Source organism: Lissotriton helveticus, chromosome 2_1 (assembly GCF_964261635.1).
Source record: "Lissotriton helveticus chromosome 2_1, aLisHel1.1, whole genome shotgun sequence".
NCBI classification, from domain to species: Eukaryota; Metazoa; Chordata; class Amphibia; order Caudata; family Salamandridae; genus Lissotriton; species Lissotriton helveticus.
The window spans coordinates 648,009,799-648,031,184 of record NC_136059.1 but is presented as its reverse complement, the minus strand read 5'-3'; the positions used below and the strand labels follow the sequence as shown (position 1 = coordinate 648,031,184).

At 47.4% G+C, this 21,386-nt stretch overlaps 1 protein-coding gene across 3 annotated transcripts in view; it reads left to right on the top strand.

Moving 5' to 3' along the window:
- CCNH (cyclin H) overlaps positions 1–20,892 on the top strand; it is a 199,223-nt gene extending 178,331 nt beyond the window's left edge. For 2 of the 3 annotated variants that reach the window (XM_078675337.1, XM_078675338.1), the window contains exons 9-10: positions 17,285–17,342; positions 20,579–20,749. In XM_078675337.1, coding sequence (XP_078531463.1) covers positions 17,285–17,342; positions 20,579–20,617 — 97 coding nt within the window. In that variant the 3' untranslated portion in view covers positions 20,618–20,749. Of the gene's footprint in view, positions 1–17,284; positions 17,343–20,578 lie in introns of all 3 variants that reach the window. The other variant, XM_078675336.1, reaches the window with a different exon arrangement.
- The last annotated feature ends 494 nt before the right edge of the window (positions 20,893–21,386 follow it).

The window sequence follows — 21,386 nt, the reverse complement described above, 5'->3', positions numbered from 1 at the left end:
TCAGATGTGAGTCCCTTGCTCATTGCACCATCAGGATTCAAGCAAGCCGGGCCGACGACGGCTGAAATGCCAGAAACCGGTCCCCGGAAGCTTGTTTCCTTCCCAGTATAAGAAGTTGGCTTGGTAGTTTGGTTTGCCCTGTTCCCATCATGCACTGGGACAGGAACAGACTAATTTGCATATAGCCAGGTTGTGAGCTGGGATGGTGCAGTGAGCTAAAAAACGGTGATGGATCAAGCCCTGATCTTTGGACTGGGTAAGAGTGGTCTGCTTAATTCAGACACTCTGTTCATCACCACCCCCTTTTCTGAATCTAATTACTATGATCGGCATTATCGGCTAGGAACACAATATGGCGCCTGGGCTAGCACTTGAAGCTTTGTGCTGAATGTCGCTGTATTTTCATTGAGGCTGTTCCTTTCTAACATGCACGGTAGTCCTGCATACCCTCTTCCGATTGGCCGTATTGTTTTCGTGTGGTTGAACACTTCTACAGAAGCAGCTGGGGATCCGCATGGCATTACACGCGTCGGATATTTCTTTGAGTACAACTAAGGTAAGCACTGAGGAATCATGCTGATATGCGTATACATATTATTTTTCTGTGTGCCTCATTGACTCCCCCTTGTACCGGGATCTGTGGGAGTGGGTAACGGTCTCGCGGTTTACGGACATTAATTTTATATATGGTTTACGGACATTAATTTATATATATATATATATATATATATATATACCCACCCAATCCTGTGTTCAAATTTTTCCAAAAGCAGGCACCGACTCCGTGGGATTCGTAATCAAGGGTCTTTATTGGCAAGAAAGACGATCAGACGCGTTTCGGCGGACAAGTCCGCCTTGCTCACTACATCTATATATATATATTGTCTTTAAATTAACTCTTGCGTAGGTTTAGACTCATTTTTGAGTCGCTACTTTGGGGCGCCTCGTTTCCATCCTATTCGACCATTCCTTTTTATTTATTTTCAGAACTATACCTTCGGGAAGAGCGACGTCTAATCTGTAGGACCTGTTTCATACTACTATGGCGATTTTCTTTTTTTTTTCACATACATTTTGGATTGGGGACGGCTACATGCCGAGCGTCTACGTAAATGGGGGTTATGTCACATATTGGCCTGGTTTATCCCTTGCACTAATATTACTGGGAAAGGTGCTTATAGGTATTATTCTGTTTCCCCCAGCACCCTCTTCCGTTTAACGGACGCTTCATGGTCCTTTATATCCCGTGGTGAGAGTGGATTATCGTTTCCCCACCCTGGGACCATCCCTTACTGCCCTAGACATACTTCAACACATTTGTCTATATACCCAGGTTTTACATATTTTTGTCTTCACCTTTGGGCAACTTGAGTAATTTCTGTATATTGTTTATACGTGCCCTCTACAGATGATTGTGAATCTTCAGTAAATGGATATCGGCTGATACCATAAATAGGAAGACTGATTCAGGCTCTAATTCTTTGAGATTTTTAAGTAGGTTCTCAGTAAACTTATATACTACTTCACATTTCATCACTTTATTTTTCTGTGCACCTCTGGTATTTGGGTAGTTTTACCTTTCTCTATCTGTATTCTTATCACACACACACTATTCGTGGTGGCTTATTCACATGGTGGTGGTATTAGTCACTGAGGCATCTGCCACATTGGGTCTTCGCGCATAAATATGTATGCTTTTTTCTTTTTTCACTTGTTTGTGGTGGATATCATGCAATATTTTGTCACGCTCTTACATGGTTACTGTTTTTAATTGTTTTATAGTGTTTAAAACCATGCTTTGTTGTTACCACAGATTTGTCTCTTTGTGAGTCCTAACACCACATATCCGGTGGTTGTTCTACAGTTCACAGATGGCCCTACAATATTGAAAGTATGTTTTCGCCCTGAAGAAGGAACCTTGTATTTGTTTTAGTGTTCCGAAACACGTGTCAGCGTTTTTGTTAGGTTTGTCATTTTTGTGTAGTTTTTCTGTATTGTCACTTTATTGTACCATTGCATTTTATTGATTTTGTGCTTGATGTTTGATGCCTTGTGAGTATTGGTCTTTTGTATTATATGTAGTGTTCCTTATTATACCCTGTCTGTTTAACTATGGGCCTGTGTTTGTTGTTGTTTGAAAAATTGTCTGAGAAATGCAAACAATCATTTTAAATGTTATCTGGGATTTTTCTACTGTTTAGATATCAATAAAATATGAATAAATAATATGTTTTGATGTTTTTAGTCTGCGGAACAACTATATGTATGTTTTGGATGTATCACCAATAATGTTATAGGTAGTGCAGGAAGACTTTGTATTTTGCGTGTGTTTATTTCCCTGCTCTCTTCCTCCCTATTGAGACTTCAGGGACCCTCTGCTGTGTTTTTGTGAGCCCCATCTCATACCAGAAACCCTTCTGCCCTCCTCCCACGCTGAACAGAGATTTTAAAAAAAGTTTGAAAATAATGGGCTAATAAAGCTGCCTGTCAATACGACAAAGAAAGGAGAAGAGACTGATAATTAAGACACTGGACTTATTTGCTACAGAATATGCCCTTGTGAAGCTGCCAGTGGCAGGAATCGGCCCGATTGATTGTACTGAAATCACATACTCTACAGCACTGAAGTTAAAAGTGGTTTTAAGAGATGGCCTTGTTTGTCTCTTCTGAGCAGCAGTCGAAAGTGTGTGTAATCTGCATTCCTCTTAACTATCAACGCTCTCACTTTAAAAGTAAGCCGAAAGCAAAGTAAACACCATGCTCTCTCGGAAGACACAGCTTGACATTTGAACTCTGTCTTTGAATGCACAGCAAATGTGACAAGAGAAGAACAAGATTTAAAGGCCTGTTGACAGAAAAAAAGTTTGTGGAAGAATACATACTGCGCTATCTGGTAGGCTGCGACCTAAAAATTACACCAAAACAAATTTAATCCAACCAGTATAATCAAAATTATGAATTTTGTTAGTGTTTAGTGAAATCTAGCACCTACAACATCAAAGCGCCAACCACGGGTATCTGCTCGTGTGAGACTGAGTCAAAGTTAACGTTGGCCGACCACAGCAGAGCACAGGTCGCATACAAGGGGTTGATTGGGCCCGGTCACCTCTTACCTTAGAAATATTTCTGAACTTCCTGAGAAGGCAGAATTTAGTGGGCAAGGCAGCTGGATGTGTCTGAATTGGAGTTGATGGTGCTAGGAACCCCCAGGATAAAGTGTGGGTGAAGCTGTAGAAGTTGGCAAGAAAATGGTCTGAGCTGGAAAATCTGGATTTCCAGGCCATAGTCATATATGGGGAGCCAGTCGTCATCGTGTCCAATGACAATTGTTAGCTTCGGACAGCAGGACAATGATGTTTGCTATAGCTGTAAAGGGCTCTGTGTGGCTGGAGACCTTAGGCGAGAGGGCCCACCGTACAGCATTCGCTGCGGAAGAGAACAACATAACAAGAACTAATGCAAAGCGATGCACTTTTGGGTGGATCAGCTTGCTGGTTTGTCCCAGTGTTCTGTCGGTTCTCCATGCCATATTTGTAGGAGAAAAAATTAAGTCTCAAGTTTGGTAGAGGTACCACCAACACCATTAGAGAGGGTCCAGGACCTAGGGAGCTCCACTTGGGGGGAGGGGGGTTTGGGACTCGCTCGCGCAGAGGCCAGAAGCAGGGTTCAAGGCTTCAGGAGCTTGTTAAGTCCCTGTAGGTCACACAGGAGGCCAGACAATTTGCCCTTGGAGTCACTCGGTGGTCCTGGATTCAAGGAGATGATCAAGTTCTCTTTTCAAGCAGACAGTTTTGTAAGGGCTGCTGCAACCTAGTCTCCAGGTAGCAACCAGCCAATCATGATCCACCCATCCACTTTGAAAGGGCCAATCAGCATATCTGAACACCGACAGTTCAGATATCTCTTACCAGCGTTATCCCCTTGATGCCTAACCTGAGCACCTTTCAAATTCTAATTTCTCTAATTTCTCAAAAAAGGGTATGCCGATTTACACCAGATAACATAGAGCATGCTTTTTGAGTAAAGTTCAGACTTTTTGTAAAATTTGGTGCAATTCTGTCCAGCTGGTTTTTTTCTGCATCAGAGTGCAAACTTTCCGATGGAAAATCACACTTTTGCCACCTACCCATCCCCTCGTTTTTCTTGAACCTCCCATTTAGTTGAATCAGCACAAATCTTTCTGGGAAAGAGCTAAAGTGGGTGTATTATTTTGGAACATTTCATGCAGGTGGCTCAAAGTTATCAAACAAAATAGAAACTGCCTTTCTTCTGTAAATTATGACCCAAGTATAACTACCAAGTAGGGACTGAGGTCACCACTGTGTAGTTATGGTTCTGGACAGCTTTTTGTTGAAAATGTATTTTCACTTGATTATCTTTTGGCACTATGGACAGATCTGCACCAAATGTGTGAGTTACCTAGTTGAGTCAGATGAGGTCGGACTTGCAAAGTTTCATGGATATTCTTTCAAGCGAAAAAAGTTAAAGGGGTGAAAAAAATAAGTGTGATCCAATTTTAGCTCCTATGGTAATTTGTGCTTTCACCTACACACTGCTGAACGGATTTACCCCACACTTGGCATGCAAGAAGAACTTTACTCCTAAAGTGTGTGCTTTTATTGGTTCTGTGAAATGAGCGTTTGAAAAAAGTGCTAGGTGGGCTTGAAAGGTTTAGCACTTTTGTACATTTCTGCCATACAAGGTTGTGTTTAACTGATTCGCTACTTCTGTTAATCACTACCAATTATTTGACAATTGTGATAGATTGTTGACAGTCTCTGGATTTAAAAAAAAATGTGTTTGCCATCTTGAATTGGTGATTAAGATTTTAATTGCTACTTTTGTGCTGTGAGCAAAAAAAAATCCACTGTACAGGGAAAGCTTGATAACGAGTGTCTGACTCCAGCGCAGTTGTTTGTGTGCTATTTGCACCACAATGCCGATTCGCAGCAGTGTTCCGTTGGTGTGGCGGACCTGAGAGACCCAGAGCCTGTCTGGCCCAGTGTCCACCATTGGGTAGGTGGTAGTCCGAACTAGTGGTCCCTATGGCTGAAAATTTTAGCTGAGGCCATTAACACTGCTGCGCTTACGCACTGCAGAAGGAGGATGCAGTGCTGAGAATGGTGTGATACTGACATTAAAGGAACTTGGGTACAGCACTTCTCCTCGCTTTGACATCTGCAAGGAGGGAGTGGGAGATTGAATCATCCACGATAAAAAAAACTATATATTTCTTGAAAGTTTACCTTGCACATCAGCCCAAAGTTCATGCTAAAGTGCCCTTGGACTTCTGTTTGGACTGATCAGTTTTTCTTCCCAAACCCTTCGATGTCAGCTAAGAAGACATTACATTCGCTGGTCATGTGGAGGTGCATCAAATTTTCTGAATTAAAAATGTATGTACATCCGACCAACTATTTGTCTCCTTTGGCTGGCTGGACAGGGGCTATCTCCTGCCCAAGCAAGGCCATGCCTCTGAGTGAAGGTGCATTCCACTTGAAGCATGTGCACATCGGCAGCTCGCTAGAGGAGTCCGGGTCCCAAATATCTACCGAGACATCTGTGAAAAATCCAGTGTCAGACAAGAAATGAGTTGCTTACCTGGAACTAAAGTTCTGTATCGTTAGCATCTCATAGATTCTGTGCTATCCTACCTCCTCCCTGGTGAGAGGCTCACACAGTATACTCTTTATTCTTCATACTTGTGTTATATCTGTGCACTGGTGTCTCTGTGGAGTACAGGCCTCAACACAACCACAATGGATAAAATGTGGGTAATTTCAAATGAGGTGAGAGTGCTACTACCTAAACTCTGTATTTGGGGCCCATGGGTATTATAACATTGTTTATCTCTATTTTAAAAGTACTGGGGGTTCCAAGCCTTGGGGCAGAAAATTATTCAAGCATGTAAATCTGTGAAAAATACCAATTCTGGAGAACTAGAAGTTCAGGTAAGTAACTAATTTCTATACAACAAAGTAAAACAGACGGTGAACCACCGTTCCTGTACTTCTACACCAGTTTCAACACCATCCCAGGCAACAACCGTCTTGTGAAGCCGGTGTGCTCCAGATTCTAACAGATAGATGAAGGGCGTGCGTAGGATTAAAGAAGTCCATCCATCAGCTATGTAAACGTATGCAAACTCTGAGCCGTAAAGATGCAATAGTGCAATGAAGTAGATGCTCCATGCAGTAACAATGGAGTACTCCGGGAATTGTTCCACAGCCAAATACGGCCTAAAAGATCAACAATCCCACGAATAAGACGCAGAGTACAAGTGACTAATTTCTAATAAAGCATGGTGCTGGCATTTTTTTTGTTCAAAGCAGATTTTATTAAGTTGTAGAGACAGAAAGAAAAAAGACTTGCGACAGTCCCGCACATCATCCCACGCAGGGGGTAGCTAAGCAAGGCATACAAGAAATGACACCAAGTCCAAGTGGGATGGCAAGTACCCAGGCCAAAAATGGCCAAGGCCAACTCGGAGAACAAGAGCTTAGCAGGGGTAACAGCTCCGTCAGGTGAACAATGGGAGCTCGGTCTCGGGAGGAGCATTGACAAGGTAGGCTCTGACAGCCGTGGAAGTCGGTAAATCCGCATCCCGTGAAGGCAGAGTGCCGTCACACTAATACGTCAGACTGTCGCAAGAACAAGAATCAAAAGAACTCCCTCCGACCCATAACCCTCCCCCTCCCCTAGTGGTGGTAGCAATGGTCACATAAAAAGGGTTTTTGTTCATTCGAGGGCTGGACAATCACACTTGGAATAGATGGAGAGCTCGCACACTGGGTGGACAGAGGGCTGAGGGAAGACCCTTAGATAGAAAGCGGACCAGGGGCCCCCAGCGGAATGTGAAATTCTTAAAGACATTCCTAAAGATATCAGCCATTCTCTCCATACTCAAGTTTCCACAGTCTCGCATGCCACAACGAAATTGCAGGGGCTTCCTTCTTTTTCCACGCCGCGGCCAGAGTGAGCTTGGCCGCCCCCACACATAACCACATTATCTTTTTGTCCGCTCTGGTCTGGAGAGTGAGGTCCGGGTCTCGGAGTCCTAGTAACATGTGAGCCATCGAGTCCAAGATCGGGTACCCCAGCATCTCCTTAATATGAGAGAGGATCTCTTCCCAGTAGGGGCGAATGACAGGGCAGTCCCACCAGATGTGGCGGAAATCCCCCAGTAGACCGCATCCCCTCCAACATTGATCAGAGGAACCAGGAAATATCTGCCGCAATTTGGACGGGTAGAGGTACCAGTCCATCATTGTTTTGAGGTGCGCCTCACGGAGCTCCACTGAATGGTTGTTTTTGGCAATGTCGACCCACAGTCTGGACCATTCCTCATCTGATATGTCGCGGTTGAGGAGTCCCTCCCACATGCCCATGTATCGGGGTCGGGGGGCTCTGGTCGTTGTAAGAAGCAGGTTATAGATAAACGTGATGACCCCTCGTATGGTAGTTGTACTAAGGAGGAAGGCCTCGAAGGAAGTGAGGGGCCTAGTGGCTGCGTCCCTAACCGCAGGGGAGAGCGCCCAATGGAGGAGCTGGGCGTGGTGGTAGCGCTCAGTCGGCTGGATGCCATAGTCCCGCATACAATTGTGAAAGGTAAGTGGAGCTGAACCGTGGAACAAGTGTGTAAGGGCCAGGCATCCTCCCTCCCTCCAGGCATCAAAGGGACCCTCAACTGCCGCAGGTGGGAAGGCCGGGTTAAAGTGTATCGGCTTATAGGGGGAGGGGAACGACTCACATCACTAGAGACCGAGTCCCACACCTTCAGAGTAGTGCTAGTGGGAGTGCTAATGTAAGTGTTTTTGGGTCTATCACTCTTGGGTTTCCAAACTAAGTCCCAGATCGACCTGCCCGCCACACTCCGGTCCATGTGAAGCCAATGTTTCTCCGAAGTAGGCGGAGTCCATTCCACTAGCACCTGAAGTTGCGCCGCCTTATAGTACATCTGCATGTCGGGTAGGCCTACCCCCCCCTTCCCTTAATAAAGCCAGATTGGTCCGGGTGAATGAGGGCTGGCATCAAGTCATTGAGCCTCCGTGCTATGATGGAGTAGAGCTTAGCGTCCAGGTTAAGAAGGGCTATCGGTCTATAGGAGGAGCATTCCGATGGGTCCTTCCCAGGTTTGGGAATGACCGATATGAGGGCTTCAGCCATGGAGCACGAAGTGATCCCATCCTCCGCCATGGTGTTAAACAGGCGGGTCAAAAAGTCACTGAGGTCGGCTGCAAAAGTCTTGTAAAAGACAGCCGTGTATCCATCCGCTCCGGGGGCTTTATGGGGTTTTAGGCCCTTGATGGCATCCAGTACCTCCTCCCTAGTAAAGGGGGCTGTGAGGAGCTTGTTCCATGCCTCCGACACCTGGGGAAGCGGGAGCACCTCCAGGTAATCCCTTTGTGCGTCGCCATCCAAGGGGTCTCCCTGATAAGGAGCCTCATAGAAGTCACCAAAGAGGCCAGCCTTGGCCCCATCTTGGTGAGTCAGAACCCCGGTCGCGTCACGGATGCCCCCGATGTACTCCCTCTCACACTTGTCTCGAAGCTGCCGGGCCAAGTGCTTCCCAACCTTGTTCCCTTGGGAATAGGATAGGCGCCGTAATTTCAACAGCGTATATTCTGCTCTATTATTGTAGTGGGCCCGGAGTTTCCCTCTGACGGCCGTAAGTTGTCTCAGTGTTTGCCTAGTGGGGTTCCGTTTGTGATCCTGTTCGAGTGTAAGGAGCTCTCCCTCCAACCCCTCCCTGTCCTTCCTGCACTGTCGGTTAAGGGTAGCGTTAAGGCCCAGACAGGTGCCACGGAGAAATGCCTTAAAGGCGTCCCAGGTGGCAAAGATTGAGGTGTCTCCGGGGTCATTAAGGTCGAAAAATTCACTTATCGCTTTCTGAAGTTCCCTACAAGAGGGGTCATCCCGAACCAAGGAGGCCTTAAAGTACAATTTACGCTGCGCATTGTCCCCCCCATTCCAAGAAAGGCAGATGGCGAGCAGGCTATGATCAGAGACTGAGAGAGGAAATATCCTGGCCTCCTGTAGCGACCCCCGTAGGGACTAACTTAGAAAGATATGGTCGAGGCGGGAATAGGAGTGGTGAACGTGGGAGAAAAAGGTATAGTCCCTAGATTGCGGATGGGAGAGAACGCCATCCGTCGACAAGGCCCAGGGACTCCATCGATCGTTGTGTCTCAGCGGAGAACAGACCCGCCTCGGAACTCTGATGATGAGTGCAATCGAAGTACTTGTGCCAAACCAAGTTGAAGTCCCCCATCACTATCAGAGGACCCTCAACAAAGTCCATTACAGTACGCAGGAGCCCCTGAATAAATCCGTTTTGGCCTGCGTTGGGGGCATAGAGGACCAGGAAGGTACAAAGACGACCACGCAGTACACCCTTAACGGCAAGCCAGCGTCCCTCCTTATCGCTACTAACTCCCAAGGGTTGGAAATGAAGGACTGAGTGGAATAAAAGTGCCACCCCTCTGTGTTTAGTAGTTGCTGAGGACCTATAAATAAGGGGAAATTGCTTGTGTTTGAGGCGGGACTCATCCGCTCTGGTCAGGTGGGTCTCCTGGAGACCCACCACATCCAGCTGATGGTCAATTATATATTTCCAGACCTTCTGGCGTTTCTGAGGGGAGTTCAAGCCTTTCACGTTCCATGATCCAAAGGTGAGCGGCATCACGGAGTATGTAACCGGCCTCGCTCTGTACTCTGATTCAGGTTGGATAACTCACATCTCCACCGGCCAAGCAGACCCGCCCCATCCCCTGTCCTCCCGCCAGGGGAAACCCCCCAAATCAGCACCTCCCCGGGATGTCCCCCCACCCCAGAAAGGCAGCCACCACGTTCAGCTCTCCTCCCAGTCTCACCTGCTCACCAGTCACCATGCCACGCAGCCAGCACACACCTATCGCCGACCAACCCCGGCTACCACCACTACCCTCCCAGACCCTCCCGACCGCCTTCTCCACTCCCCCCCAGCTCCCAAAAAGTTTAAGCCCAAACGTGTAGTAGAAAACAGGGCGGTGAAGAGGACTTTAACATTTGGCCTTGGAAAGGCCACCCATAAGTGAAAGTCGCAGGCAGAGTCAGAGTTCCACCAGTACCTGGGGCCGGGGCGGTTCTGTAGACCAAACATGGATTACCCATGGTACCTTGCAGGGGCTCATGGGGCTCATGCCGCTGAGGAGCTGTCCTGTGACGAAGCCTCTGTCACCCGGGCCACCGAGGCCACAGCTGCCCCTCTCTTGTGAATGCTAATAGTGGGGTCTGGCCTTCGTGCCGCAGCCGTTGGACCCACTCTATGCCATGATGAAGAGCGCCGCCGACGCCTCGGCGGGGGGCCGTGCTCCTCGGGGACCGGGAATGCGTCGGACAGGCCAAGGAGTTCTCTAGCCGCCTGCAAAGAGCGGACCTGGACCAGCCTGTTCTGCCACCGGAATATAAGACGAAAGGGGTGACCCCAGGAATAGGCCACGTGCTGTTCACGCAAGTATGCAGTTACTGGCCGAAACTCGCGTCTCTTTTGCAGCGTCGAGGCTGCCAGATCCTGGAATAACTGGGGGCGATGGTCACGGAAGAGCAGCGGATTAATCCCTCTCGCTTTCCTGAGAATACGCTCCTTCAGCTGAAAGTCGTGGATACAGACCAGAATGTCAGGAGGCGGCGACCCAGAGCCCCTTGGGAGACTCACACGGTGGACCCTATCCATCCGAATTTCATGTAAGTCCTCCTCCCCTAGGATCTGCAAGAATAGGGCCTCTACGTAGCCCTCTCAAATCGCCGGCCTCACCGTCCCAGGGCACCGCTCGGATCCTGATGTTGTTCCGCCGAGACCTATTTTCTAAATCTTCGGCATGGGCCTGGAGATCCAGATTCTGTTCCGTGAGCTGAAGAACGTCCTGCTGGAGATGGTGCACATCGTCGGCCAGACCCACGTCGTGTTCTTCTAGGGTCGCAACCCAACCCGTTCCCCTATGGTGTCCACGTCTCACCTCATCTCGGGCAGATCCGACGCAAGCTGGGAGCGGAGCTCGGAGATGTCTTCCTTAATAGCGTTGAATAGTTCCACCATGAAAGCCTTGGTGGCGGGCGCCTCATCATCACCCTTCAGGGGGGATTTGCTGGTTCCGGGTGGTGTCGTCGGCTGGGTGTCCTTCTGTTGCCCCCTCCTTTCCTGGCTTGTCCTTGCGTGGTCTGGTGGTCATGGTGCCAGGTCGGTATGGGCAGACTGGAGGGCAAGACCAGATCTCTCTCTCAGTGCGGGCGCTCCGCGAGACTAGGCTGTGCAGGTGAGCCTCCTCTGTATAACAATGGGGCGACCGGGGCTAAAGTGATAAAGTTCTGCGCTGGTCTTGCCACCGTCGCCACACAGTACAGTAGGCCGGGCACTGCGCGCTGTGGCCAGAGCCGGACACGCCGCTAACTCGCCTCCTTCAGGGCTCCTAGAAAATCCACTCCGGCGCCCAGGGAGGGGCGCTACCGGGGACCCTCAGGGCCCAGACTGGGGGGCCTCGTACCCCGGGGAGCCGGGAGGCAGCGCGAGGTCCCCACCGGCGGCAGTCGCAGGGTAGGGACGTCAGGTCTCTCCGTTGGCGGGGTCGTAGGGCTCACCTCTTCTGCTCGATGCTCTACTGCTAGTCCGCCACCCAGCAGCAGCCAGGGAAGCCGGCTGTAACGCCTCCGGGACTGCTCCACTCCGGGCCCCCGCTGTGCAGGCCGCAGGCGCAACCCGTCGAGGGGTCCGCTCAGATCTTCCACCGACCCGAGGAGGCCGAGCACCTCCTCCTAAGCCCCCACGCGAGCCGATTGTCTCGCCAATCGCTGCACATCCGCACCGGGCTCTCAGCCGACGAGCGCAGCAGCGAACCGGGCCCCTCGAGGCCTGCGGGCTCCAAGCCGCGGCCTCAGGTGACAAGGGCCGCCCGGCAATGCAGCGCCCAGCGGGTCGTGAAACTCAAGGGCCGGTGCGGCTCACCCGGTGCCAGTTAGAAGCTCTCCGCTCCGAGAGTCGCCCAGTTTCCGCAAGGCACCTGTCTCCGTGTGCTGCCCTCACAGCGGACGCGGCTGCTCCTCTGACATCGCCGGGCCCGCCTCAGCAGCCGAGACCTCCGTCACCCGGCCCCGCTGATGGTTAGGCTGCCTCCGGGTCACTCCTCGGTCCCGAATCGGACCCTATTCAGCACAGCGATTCAAAAGGGGGTGGTGATGGACAGAGTATCTGAATTAAGCAGAACACTCCTACCCAGTCAAAAGATCAGGGCTTGATCCATCACCGATTTTTAGCTCACTGCACCATCCCAGTTCAGAATCTGGCTACATGCAAATTAGTCTGACCCTGGCCCAGTGCATCATGGGAACAGGGCAGACCAAACTACTAAGCCAATTCTTTACCGGAAAGGAAACAAGCTTCCGGGGACCGGTTTCTGGCATTACAGCCGTCTTCGGCCCGGCTTGCTTGAATCCTGATGGTGCAGTGAGCAAGGGACTCACATCTGAGCATACCCTTCCACACTTGTGGTGGCCAAAACGATTCAAAAGGGGGTGGTGATGGACAGAGTATCTGAATTAAGCAGAACACTCCTACCCAGTCAAAAGATCAGGGCTTGATCCATCACCGTTTTTTTAGCTCACTGCACCATCCCAGTTCAGAATCTGGCTACATGCAAATTAGTCTGACCCTGGCCCAGTGCATCATGGGAACAGGGCAGACCAAACTACCAAGCCAATTCTTTACCGGAAAGGAAACAAGCTTCCGGGGACCGGTTTCTGGCATTACAGCCGTCTTCGGCCCGGCTTGCTTGAATCCTGATGGTGCAGTGAGCAAGGGACTCACATCTGAGCATACCCTTCCACACTTGTGGTGGCCAAAACGATTCAAAAGGGGGTGGTGATGGACAGAGTATCTGAATTAAGCAGAACACTCCTACCCAGTCAAAAGATCAGGGCTTGATCCATCACCGTTTTTTAGCTCACTGCACCATCCCAGTTCAGAATCTGGCTACATGCAAATTAGTCTGACCCTGACCCTGGCCCAGTGCATCATGGGAACAGGGCAGACCAAACTACCAAGCCAATTCTTTACCGGAAAGGAAACAAGCTTCCGGGGACCGGTTTCTGGCATTACACCCGTCTTCGGCCCGGCTTGCTTGAATCCTGATGGTGCAGTGAGCAAGGGACTCACATCTGAGCATACCCTTCCACACTTGTGGTGGCCAAAACGATTCAAAAGGGGGTGGTGATGGACAGAGTATCTGAATTAAGCAGAACACTCCTACCCAGTCAAAAGATCAGGGCTTGATCCATCACCGTTTTTTAGCTCACTGCACCATCTCAGTTCAGAATCTGGCTACATGCAAATTAGTCTGACCCTGGCCCAGTGCATCATGGGAACAGGGCAGACCAACCTACCAAGCCAATTCTTTACCGGAAAGGAAACAAGCTTCCGGGGACCGGTTTCTGGCATTACAGCCGTCTTCGGCCCGGCTTGCTTGAATCCTGATGGTGCAGTGAGCAAGGGACTCACATCTGAGCATACCCTTCCACACTTGTGGTGGCCAAAACGATTCAAAAGGGGGTGGTGATGGACAGAGTATCTGAATTAAGCAGAACACTCCTACCCAGTCAAAAGATCAGGGCTTGATCCATCACCGTTTTTTAGCTCACTGCACCATCCCAGTTCAGAATCTGGCTACATGCAAATTAGTCTGACCCTGGCCCAGTGCATCATGGGAACAGGGCAGACCAAACTACCAAGCCAATTCTTTACCGGAAAGGAAACAAGCTTCCGGGGACCGGTTTCTGGCATTACAGCCGTCTTCGGCCCGGCTTGCTTGAATCCTGATGGTGCAGTGAGCAAGGGACTCACATCTGAGCATACCCTTCCACACTTGTGGTGGCCAAAACGATTCAAAAGGGGGTGGTGATGGACAGAGTATCTGAATTAAGCAGAACACTCCTACCCAGTCAAAAGATCAGGGCTTGATCCATCACCGTTTTTTAGCTCACTGCAACATCCCAGTTCAGAATCTGGCTACATGCAAATTAGTCTGACCCTGGCCCAGTGCATCATGGGAACAGGGCAGACCAAACTACCAAGCCAATTCTTTACCGGAAAGGAAACAAGCTTCCGGGGACCGGTTTCTGGCATTACAGCCGTCTTCGGCCCGGCTTGCTTGAATCCTGATGGTGCAGTGCTCATTGCACCATCAGGATTCAAGCAAGCCGGGCCGAAGACGGCTGTAATGCCAGAAACCGGTCCCCGGAAGCTTGTTTCCTTCCCAGTGTAAGAATTGGCTTTTGTAGTTTGGTTTGCCCTGTTCCCATCATGCACTGGGACAGGAACAGACTAATTTGCATACAGCCAGGTTCTGAAACTGGGATGGTGCAGTGAGCTAAAAAACGGTGTTGGATCTAGCCCTGATCGCTTGACTGGGTGAGAGTATTCTGCTTAATTCAGAGACTCTGTCCCTCACCACCCCTTGTTGTAAATATTTTTGTCCACCCTAAGCGTGGAAGGGTATACTCAGACATGAGTCCCTTGCTCATTGCACCATCAGGATTCAAGCAAGCCGGGCCGAAGACGGCTGTAATGCCAGAAACCGGTCCCCGGAAGCTTGTTTCCTTCCCAGTGTAAGAATTGGCTTTTGTAGTTTGGTTTGCCCTGTTCCCATCATGCACTGGGACAGGAACAGACTAATTTGCATACAGCCAGGTTCTGAAACTGGGATGGTGCAGTGAGCTAAAAAACGGTGTTGGATCTAGCCCTGATCTCTTGACTGGGTGAGAGTATTCTGCTTAATTCAGAGACTCTGTCCCTCACCACCCCTTGTTGTAAATATTTTTGTCCACCCTAAGCGTGGAAGGGTATACTCAGACATGAGTCCCTTGCTCATTGCACCATCAGGATTCAAGCAAGCCGGGCCGAAGACGGCTGTAATGCCAGAAACCGGTCCCCGGAAGCTTGTTTCCTTCCCAGTGTAAGAATTGGCTTTTGTAGTTTGGTTTGCCCTGTTCCCATCATGCACTGGGACAGGAACAGACTAATTTGCATACAGCCAGGTTCTGAAACTGGGATGGTGCAGTGAGCTAAAAAACGGTGTTGGATCTAGCCCTGATCTCTTGACTGGGTGAGAGTATTCTGCTTAATTCAGAGACTCTGTCCCTCACCACCCCTTGTTGTAAATATTTTTGTCCACCCTAAGCGTGGAAGGGTATACTCAGACATGAGTCCCTTGCTCATTGCACCATCAGGATTCAAGCAAGCCGGGCCGAATACGGCTGTAATGCCAGAAACCGGTCCCCGGAAGCTTGTTTCCTTCCCAGTGTAAGAATTGGCTTTTGTAGTTTGGTTTGCCCTGTTCCCATCATGCACTGGGACAGGAACAGACTAATTTGCATACAGCCAGGTTCTGAAACTGGGATGGTGCAGTGAGCTAAAAAACGGTGTTGGATCTAGCCCTGATCTCTTGACTGGGTGAGAGTATTCTGCTTAATTCAGAGACTCTGTCCCTCACCACCCCTTGTTGTAAATATTTTTGTCCACCCTAAGCGTGGAAGGGTATACTCAGACATGAGTCCCTTGCTCATTGCACCATCAGGATTCAAGCAAGCCGGGCCGAAGACGGCTGTAATGCCAGAAACCGGTCCCCGGAAGCTTGTTTCCTTCCCAGTGTAAGAATTGGCTTTTGTAGTTTGGTTTGCCCTGTTCCCATCATGCACTGGGACAGGAACAGACTAATTTGCATACAGCCAGGTTCTGAAACTGGGATGGTGCAGTGAGCTAAAAAACGGTGTTGGATCTAGCCCTGATCTCTTGACTGGGTGAGAGTATTCTGCTTAATTCAGAGACTCTGTCCCTCACCACCCCTTGTTGTAAATATTTTTGTCCACCCTAAGCGTGGAAGGGTATACTCAGACATGAGTCCCTTGCTCATTGCACCATCAGGATTCAAGCAAGCCGGGCCGAATACGGCTGTAATGCCAGAAACCGGTCCCCGGAAGCTTGTTTCCTTCCCAGTGTAAGAATTGGCTTTTGTAGTTTGGTTTGCCCTGTTCCCATCATGCACTGGGACAGGAACAGACTAATTTGCATACAGCCAGGTTCTGAAACTGGGATGGTGCAGTGAGCTAAAAAACGGTGTTGGATCTAGCCCTGATCTCTTGACTGGGTGAGAGTATTCTGCTTAATTCAGAGACTCTGTCCCTCACCACCCCTTGTTGTAAATATTTTTGTCCACCCTAAGCGTGGAAGGGTATACTCAGACATGAGTCCCTTGCTCATTGCACCATCAGGATTCAAGCAAGCCGGGCCGAAGACGGCTGTAATGCCAGAAACCGGTCCCCGGAAGCTTGTTTCCTTCCCAGTGTAAGAATTGGCTTTTGTAGTTTGGTTTGCCCTGTTCCCATCATGCACTGGGACAGGAACAGACTAATTTGCATACAGCCAGGTTCTGAAACTGGGATGGTGCAGTGAGCTAAAAAACGGTGTTGGATCTAGCCCTGATCTCTTGACTGGGTGAGAGTATTCTGCTTAATTCAGAGACTCTGTCCCTCACCACCCCTTGTTGTAAATACTATTCAGCACAGCAGCGGACCGGCAAACCCCTCCGGTCGTCACTCCGCACCCCCGGCACTTAGGGGAGCCAGAAGCACAGGCGAAAGCGCGCCCCAGGAAGCTGCTAGTTAAAGCTGATGAAATTGGCCCCGGAGGGACTCGGAATCACGTCTTACTCCGTCGCCATCTTGCCACGCCCCCCGGTGCTGGCATTTTTAAATGAGATTTCCATTTGGAGCTCTGTTTGTTTCAGAACAGATCAAAAGAAAAAGTTCAGTTGGTCTTTAAAGCAGAACATTCACAATTGACCATTGCATGTTGAGTGATCAAGTAGAATTCCATGGCATAATGTTTGATAGTTGTTAGTAAATGAAACAAAGCTAGTTCTAAATACGGTAAGCAATGAACGAATGTCTGCTAATGGTATGAATTTTTGTACAACAGACCGATGCTATGCTGTGGCAAATAAGAAAACTATGCAGAAAGATTGGTTGGTGAGGAGGTCTTGACACTGAAGGAACTAATTGATTGTCATTATATGCTATTGGCAGTGCACAAGTAACCATGAATTATAGAATAGTGGGGACATTTGCCACTCCTATTATGTATATAAATTTACTAATATGGAAATTAATCAACAAAACAATGATCTATTTTGGCTTGGTGGCACTATGTTAACGATAAATGTATTCTTAAAAGATAATGTCATTGTTTTGGACTTTAAAGGAAGAGAAAAGGTTTTGAAGACGATGAGTACATCACCAAGAAAGCAAAAATGGATGAGGTCAGTGCATCATTGTTGCTTTTATTCCTCTAGTTATCCATTATTCTTTATCACAACTGTTAATTTAAGATGACAGATTATACAGTAAGAATTTAGGTTAAATAAATGTCTGTGCCTGCAGTGGCTGGATCAGTGTGACGTTTTATGCAAGTTATTTTCATTCTCTCACATTTGTAAGAGGGCTGATTTCACTATTCAATTAGCTGTAACATCTTTTGCCTATTCTCCTAACTCTTCAGCTAAAAGTTTCACATTTTATGTGTTTATCCTTCCGGTTTCCATAATTGTCTCCTTTTTCCCCTCCCAATTCTTTAAAGAATATCATAACATTGGTGTTCGTTTTTAATGTAAATAACAACTGATAAGAAACAGTTTCATAAACCTCTTGTTCGTGAAGACTGTGGTTGAGTCTAAGGCCCTCATTACAGGTGACTCAAGAATACTGATGTGGTATTCCCAGACCCAAAATTCCTACTTCCTAATGCTTACAAGTATACTTCTAAGTACCCGAAGGTATCAACAATTCCAAATTGTAGGAATGTCCTGACGTTCCAAGTGTTGCCCTGAGGAGTCCCTGAGTAATTGCAAATTACTGTAGAAATCTGTATTTGTGCTATTTGTTCTTGTACGATTTTCAAAATATTCAGGCATTTTCCACCCTGATGTTTCAGCAGCTATTTGCTGCTGAAATGTCAGCTGAGGGCAGAATCAGAAATCTAGTTTTATTGCTTTAATGTAATTTATGATACGGTTTGTAAAGAAAGTTAGTGGCCAAATCGGGTATCATGGCATTGTAATTTGTAATGAGAGCTTAAGAGGAATGTTAGTCTCGTTCAGATTTTGAAGCTCTCTTCTTACCCTGATGATGGCCTGTAGACGTTTGGATCTCAAGTTATTATTTGTATTCGAAAAACAAATAAATGTGAATTTATGCTGAAATTTAGCCAACATTTCCTAAATGCTGGAAGTATCACCTAAAATCTACATCCTTCATATTCTTTGGATCCTGATCCCCGAAACTGTATTTTGAGAGATAATTATTTTCCAGTAATATGCTGGTACTTATTGGTTACTTGGTCCTGAGGTTGTATTGAGTGTGCCTGCTATGTTTTTTGTTTCAGACAGCAAATGGTAAATTGCACATAGATATTACAGATGCCTTAGAAAAGACCTGGACTTGTCTGGTATTTCTCTTTTCATAGTCTGCCACCTACATGTTTTTTATTGTCAGAAGTAGAGAGAAATGCAGAATACTCCTATTTAGATGGTATCAGCATTGGCCTTACTAGGAGTATAGTTTTAGATTTTTAGAATGGTATCTTATATGGGCCTTGTAGTATGTAGGTGCCAGATAATTGAGGTAGAAAAGAGAAATTACTTGTGGGTCTTCAAGATATCCTGAAGGGTAACTAACTGGGACACAAAAGTAATTCTGGGGCGCTTCATGCTGTGAGCAGTGGAAAAAAAGAAAATGAGCGGCTCTGGTCCCTCATGTACAATAAATAATGTTGCATGAGGCCGCAAAAAAAAACATTTTTTGTTTGCAGGGCCTGTTCCTGGCTGGGACACCCACAGCTTTCTCTTTCCTTTGGGGTCTGCTGGGGAGCCCCAAGGCCTCCTGCAGGCTTTGCTTGTTCTCTGAGGCTGTGCAGAAATCAGCAGTATTACCGGTGTCTCCCGCTGGGCGGAACCAGCATTTTCTATTGGCTGCCACTGGTGGGAGCAAAACACCCTTCCCTAGCCACCATTTCGCTGCTCCACACATTTTCTGTCCTAGCGGATGGGGATACAGGGTCAGCGTTCCATGCGGGCCCCCGGGGGAGGGTTTCCTTGGGGACTTAACTCAGCACAGGGAAGGGGGCCTCAGGCCTCTCTCTCCAAACATTCAGGGGCCCATTAGGATGGCAGGCGGATTGCCCCCGCCAGGCTGGCGGTAGCCGCTGCCGGCCTGGAGAGGGGGCAATCCGCCCGCCATTAGTATGGCGGGGGGGACCGCGGCGGACAGAAAGACCACCGCCGCTTTTCCGCACTGGTCGCCTTGCGACTGGGGCGGAAAAGGTCTAATATGGTGGCGGTGTCTAATAGACACCGCCAGCCATATTAGCATGGGCTTGTTTAGATGCTGAGAGCACCGCCCGCCACAATGCTAAAAATGCAGGATGCGCCCGCCACAGTGGCAGGCGCATCCTAATACCCCCCACGGGACCCCTGCCCTTATGGCGGGCGGTCCCAATAACTGATAGGATGACGGGCGGACTAAGTCCGCCCGCCATCCTAATGACCCCTTAAATGTTCACCGAACACTAGCACACCCCTGGGAAAATCCAAGTAAAATACAGTAGCATTCCATGCAAAGCAAGCAAAAACATTTTCTTTTCTTTTTTTGGTGACAAGGTAGTCCCTCTAGGACCCCCTCATAAGGTCTTGGGGATCAGGGTATTACTACCCAGCCCTCTTATATACTTTTATTTAAAAAAATTGAGGACAGAGGACCAAGTCCTTGATTCCTGTAATAGTCAACACAACATTTGTATTCATGTTGCAGCCAGCCAATCGGATTGCTCGCTCCAATTAGGGGGCTTGAATTTTTTTAATTTTAGTCCAACAGTTAATATATCTATACATTTTAAACTTTAATTTCTCCAAAACTACTGAACAAATTTACACCAAATCGCAAAAAGCTAACTTCAAAGATCTAGCTTGCTCCCAAATTTCGTCTAAATGTGTTCAGCCATTTTGGCTTCAGTGTGGTCTAAAATTCTGGATATTGCATGGAGAAAGTGTTTTGAGTACCCCCTTTTTCTCTTGCGCTGTTTTTTGGATCACCCCAAAACTTTTCATGAAGGAGCGGAAGTTGGTGAACTTTTTGGAGGAAAGTTTTGTGAAGATTCCACTAATGGCGCCAAAGCTATTAGCAAAACAAAAACTATCTTCCTACAGAAAGTCTGACCTAACTAGAAACTGCCACTGTGCTATGTATATTTACATACATACATACATAAATACCACTTGTTTCCATTGATTGAAACTAGAGAATTTAATCTATGCTAAGTCACATTGCATGCATCTGAACTGTTTGTGAAATCTAAATAACGATTAAAGGTAAAAAGCCCTCATAATCTACTGTTAAGATTTGCACAAGATTATGGGAATAGCTTCAATCCAGTCTTTGATAAATTTGATACATATGTCATATAAAAGTTGCTTTAGTTGACTTCTTTCAATTTTAATTTCAGGAAGAATGGAGTGATGATGATCTGGTTGAGTCTCTCTGATTTTGTTTGTTGGAAGGCGTTTGGGGACAGTTCACTACTAAAAAGCTTTTACAGGTAGAATCCAAGGACATGAGGCTCCATGCATTCATCTGCTGCTTGTTTTCTAACTAAACAAGGAGGAAAAGTTTAGTTTTTTGTGTTAAATCAATTATTTTTGTAAAAATAATCATTAAAAAAATTGTATTTATATCAGAAAACCTACAGTTGAAAGAATGATATATGTGAGTTAATGTTTTCTAAAATTGCATTTTGTAATAAATCACTATTTTACAAAATATAATGTGCTAGTTTTATTTTCCACATCTTAAGAAAACTACAAACACTTTAAGTTCACAGTTTCACCTAATCACTATGAGATATATAGCTTACTTCTTTGATCGAATAAAGGGTGAGATCTATCCAAATTAATTATTCACTGATAATTGAGACTTAACTAGTTTCACAAAACAACGACACAGAAGTCATGTGGAAAGATAATCTTATGATGCAAACATCGAAAATAATATTTCCTATGGCACAACAACCGATTGCACTATACCTTGAGTGCTGGGAAGATTTCTTTCAATTATGCTAACTACATAAGACCAACACTCATGTTCATGATCAAAAGAGCAGTGGGAATACTGCTACTTGACTTGTTTGACCCTCTTGAGTTGTATGTCGGTTATTACTTGTAGTGAGACAGATGTCTGGTCTGCCATCACCAAAATTTTCCACATAGAACGAGAGCGCTGGGATGACCACTAAAGAAGCCGCAAAACAGAGCTTT